Source organism: Acipenser ruthenus, chromosome 5 (assembly GCF_902713425.1).
Source record: "Acipenser ruthenus chromosome 5, fAciRut3.2 maternal haplotype, whole genome shotgun sequence".
In the NCBI taxonomy this organism is placed as follows: Eukaryota; Metazoa; Chordata; class Actinopteri; order Acipenseriformes; family Acipenseridae; genus Acipenser; species Acipenser ruthenus.
Window position 1 is genome coordinate 86590092 of NC_081193.1, and position 4315 is coordinate 86594406.

Consider the following 4315-nt stretch of genomic DNA (forward strand, 5'->3'; position numbering starts at 1 on the left):
GTGAAGTAGAATGCAGGAACACAGTAGAAGCAGCAATCTGTAAATTGACACTGTTTCCTTAGTACTGTAAATACCATTAAAAAAAACAAGGATGTGAAAATGACATAAAGATGGTAATAAATATTAGGCAAGATTTACTATAATTATTTTGTGGCTCTACATTGCATTAAAATAAAATGCTCTTCTCTATGATTCTCACACACACACACACACACACACCCCAGTATGTTCTGCATTAATAACATTGTTTCTCAAGGATTTTCACGTACCTGATCTTCTGTACATGTAATTGATAACAGATCTAACAGTAATGATCAAGTTCATGGTTTATCAAAAAAAGTCTTTAATATTCAGGTTTAAGTTTTGCTTTGGGGCAAACATGGTATTTAAAAGTCAATGATGGCATGATTCACCAAGTTATGTTGACCTTGTCTACACACATTTTTTTCTAACATTAAAAAGTGTAGTAATGCAAGTAATGTGAATGTTCACAGGGGTACAACATGCCACCTAGTGGCCTTAAAACACATATCAGAAGCTTTTTTATGTTAAATTGTTGTTCAGAACTTACATATTTGGGAACACACTGGTGTGCAAATTTATCAGAACACTGCACTGCTTCTTCTGTTTTGATGTGTTGTGCAATTCATTTAAAATAGTACAAGAAACAGAAGACAGAGCCACAAATGGTAAAATGCATGAGACTTTTTAGAAGTTGTTTAAGATGCCTAATTAAAGCACAAAGTGGTCTAACATTTTCACATGAGTGCCTATGGTTTCTATATCCTTGAGTACTGACCGGAAATTGAAATTCTCACACCCTGAGGTTTTCATGCAGGTCGGTATATAATGGATATAAATCACAGATCTTAAGGTGTTCTAATACATCTGTACACTACTGAACAAGTTCAAAACGTATCCTTAAAATCTGATGACAGACACTACATCACTATGGTACTTGGTAACACTTAAACCATATTTTGAAAATAAATCAGTTGAAACTCAACTCATTGTAATGTATATGCAAGGACCTTAGGAGTGTGGATTGGAATTTGCAGGGGCAACGAGTACTACAGCATCTATCCTATCTCATATAAACGTTACTAACTATTTTGGTGTATTTTAGATGTATGAACTTCCTTCTGCCATCTAACAAGGAACCCCTGGTAAACACAACATGTGCGTCTCTTTAAATGATTATATATTTGAAAGGAGGTGTAACTGCAGTGTACAAAAATAGAAAAAAAAAAGAAAGTTGTTTTTCAATGTACATGAAAGGTTTAAATGATTAATTTATATATATATATATATATATATTATATATATATATATATATATACACACACACACACATACAGTATATGTTGTAATCAACCAGAAGACATATTAGAAAATCGGTAGCATGTAAATTTGAGGGGGCCCGCCTGCCCCCCAACGCTCTGGGGTTGTACATGCTCTCAGTTGCATTCTGTGCCATTTTGGACTACTTTCAGACGCAAATTTGATCTTGACTTCGTAGAAAAAGAAATTCAGAGATTACTTGTCATTTTACCAGATGAATCAACCTGATAAATCACACATGAGGTTAGTTAACAAACATTAAAATGTTACTCATCAAACCTTTTACATATAGGCCCATTTTACAGAATATTCATTATAAAACCTCAGCTGCAAAAATAATATACAATCTCTGCTTAACTCAATACGATGTTGTAAATACAGGGTTCATACAGTATTTCTTATACAAATTTCAAGGACTTTTCAAGGACCATTTTGACAAATTTCAAAGACCTGCACAGCACACCTGGCCGCAAACAGCCACCTCCCCCCCCCCCCTCATGTCCATCTTTCTCCATGTGGACTTGGAGGGCGGGCTGGTCCTTTTTTGTAGTCTCCACAAACTGCCCAGCAGCTACTGTTTCAGTCACACCGCTGCTAACGTCACCTGTTGTAAACAGTGCAGAGGCAAAATATATAGTTTGCCCCGCCTGTGCACTATGGGTTAGGTACCTATCAAGTTACAGTTAAACAGAATTCCACTTTGACGGAATTCCAAATACAGACTTTCACCCATGGTTATATTAAAGTAAAATTAAATAAAAATGAATACTGGAAACAGAAATAACTGCATGAGAGATTTCAATTACACTAAATACAGCTGGGGATGTAGCTGTGATATACGCGTTCGTGTGGCATGATGCATGTACAGAAGTAATCCAAAAGCACATAAACAAAGGGTCTATAATTGAGCTTGTCTTCCTCCTCTAGAAAAGCAGGACTGAAGTTCAGAAACCCATATCGCATCCCTCTCTGTTCTGGGGGACTGGTTACACTGATGTCTGCTTGTAGTTTTTGGTTTCCAAAACTTTTTTGCCACACATGGCACATATGCCTAGAAAAAGAAAATAAAAAACAAAGAATTAAACAAAGGTATGGGTACTCTCGAGTCAGGCCCCTGAAACGATTCCTTCGTTCACTCAGCTCAACGTTGTTATTGCTCACCTTTTTTGTAAGCGCAGCCTTGGCAGTAGTGGGAACCAGCTTGGTGCACTGAACTTTTACAGATTCTACACGTCGCAAATCTGGCTTTTCCATACGGGTCAAACCTACATAAACACAGAAATAGGATTGCATTGCAAAGGGGTGAAGAACAGTTCTCACACAGAGGCACTGCAAAGCAAACACTTTTTTGTATTTGTTTCTTTTTTTAAACATGTGATTCACTTTAAAGAAGCAGACAGTTCTCCCATAATGGAAGGCATAGGATTAATGAAGTTTCCTAAGACAGAGCCACTGTACAGTCTGACTTGATTGCATTTTAGATTGGTTCAGATACTAACAAATGCAAATTACTCACCTTGCTTTCTTTGATGTCAGCATCTTGTTTTCATTTAGCTTGCGGCCTCCGCTTTCTGTGACAGACACAGTGAAAACAAAGTGATTGGTTTATGAAGTGTGGCCATAAAATTCATTAACAACCGAGTTTAACTCATGAAGTGCCAGTGTCCTATTTTGTGACAATTGAGCACCGCCCCCTCGGAGCTCCCGTCCACGGTCGGCTGTGGAATAGCCTGGACTCGAACCGGCGACGTCCAGGCTATAGAGCGCATCCTGCACTCTAGCGAGTGCTTTTACTGGATGCGCCACTCGGGAGCCATTGTGGCGCATTTTTAACTGGCATCTATCTACCTTTTATTTTTACTATATTGTTATGATACTCCAATTTTATTAACAACAAAAGTCTAAATGTAACGTATCAAATTACATACACAGCTTGTGTGGTTCTGTTTAAAGGAACATACATCGCTTGTATCATAGCAGTCCCTCAGTTGAAAGCACACCCTACCCCCTTTATGGGAACTAGACTCAACTTTACCTGTTGTGTTTCTGGCTCCATCTTTCCACGTGTCCGGAGTGATGACTCTGCCCAGTTTCTTTTCGCCTGATAATACGATGCAATATATTAGTACATTAATCTTGTTACATTGTTTTATTATTCCTTACTGTGATGTTGCAACGCATCATTCATATTAAAGTTTGACGTTTCTGCAAGGTCAACGGCAGTTCCTATTTAAATTCAGTGTCTCTATAGGTACAGCGTCAGACTATTAGTCCTGTAATGTGTCTATTTATGACACACTTGTGTGTCGCGATGAATGACCAAAATCACAACATTGCCCAAACATTTTTAAGATTGCAACTGCATTGATGTTCACAGACCGCACTAATCAAGAGAGCGACTAAACTCAAATGCATTTTCAGATATTGTTTAATTGTAGCACGCGAAATACGCATTTATATTTTAATAGATGGATAAATAGAAACACGACTGGATAAATTATGCTGTTTGGTGGAGGCCGACTGATAGTAAAATCAATGTCATTTATTTTGACTAACCCGAATCAAACATGTATTTATTTTCGTACGCTGTACAGTGCTGACATACTATTGCGATATAAAAAGCGGTTCAAAAATGACTTACATTTGTCGCAGACCATCTTGCTTCTGTTAAAAGTTTGGCAAAAATAAAATTAAACGACAAAAGCAAATGAAGAGTCTTTAAATAATAGTGAAAAAAGGTTCGTAGTGCTGCAATGTTTTTATCTGAACTAACTTCCTGTGACTCACAAAACAGCTTCCGTTCTAAGCAGCATCGCAAATGTTGTTTCCGGAGAGCGCGTTTGAGAAACTGCGCGTCTGCGTTCGCCATCTTGGCTCCATCTATGCCTTATTTTTACAAGCTGGCGAATACTTGAGGAAGCCGAAATGGCGTCAGTTTCACAATCTTCCTCGATTGTCTTAGGCGACGTGCCTT

The 4315-nt window shown here is 37.8% G+C and overlaps 1 protein-coding gene across 1 annotated transcript; it reads right to left on the minus strand.

Annotated features, from left to right (window-relative positions):
- Window positions 1-286: 286 nt before the first annotated feature.
- Window positions 287-4143, minus strand: LOC117402567 (cysteine-rich PDZ-binding protein). The gene is made up of 5 exons (XM_034003858.3): window positions 3983-4143; window positions 3377-3442; window positions 2858-2912; window positions 2503-2606; window positions 287-2392 (listed from the first exon to the last, which is right to left on the minus strand). Exons 1-5 carry the CDS (start codon window positions 3996-3998, stop codon window positions 2328-2330), a joined length of 306 nt encoding a protein of 101 aa, XP_033859749.1. The 5' UTR covers window positions 3999-4143; the 3' UTR covers window positions 287-2327.
- Window positions 4144-4315: the final 172 nt, after the last annotated feature.

Excerpts from the sequence above, each read along its gene's own strand:
- LOC117402567 (XM_034003858.3), bottom strand. Across the intron at positions 2,607-2,857 it reads CTGACATCAAAGAAAGCAAG|GTTTGACCCGTATGGAAAAG; the intron begins GTGAGTAATTTG and ends GTGTTTATGTAG. Across the intron at positions 2,393-2,502 it reads AGGCTGCGCTTACAAAAAAG|GCATATGTGCCATGTGTGGC; the intron begins GTGAGCAATAAC and ends TTCTTTTTCTAG.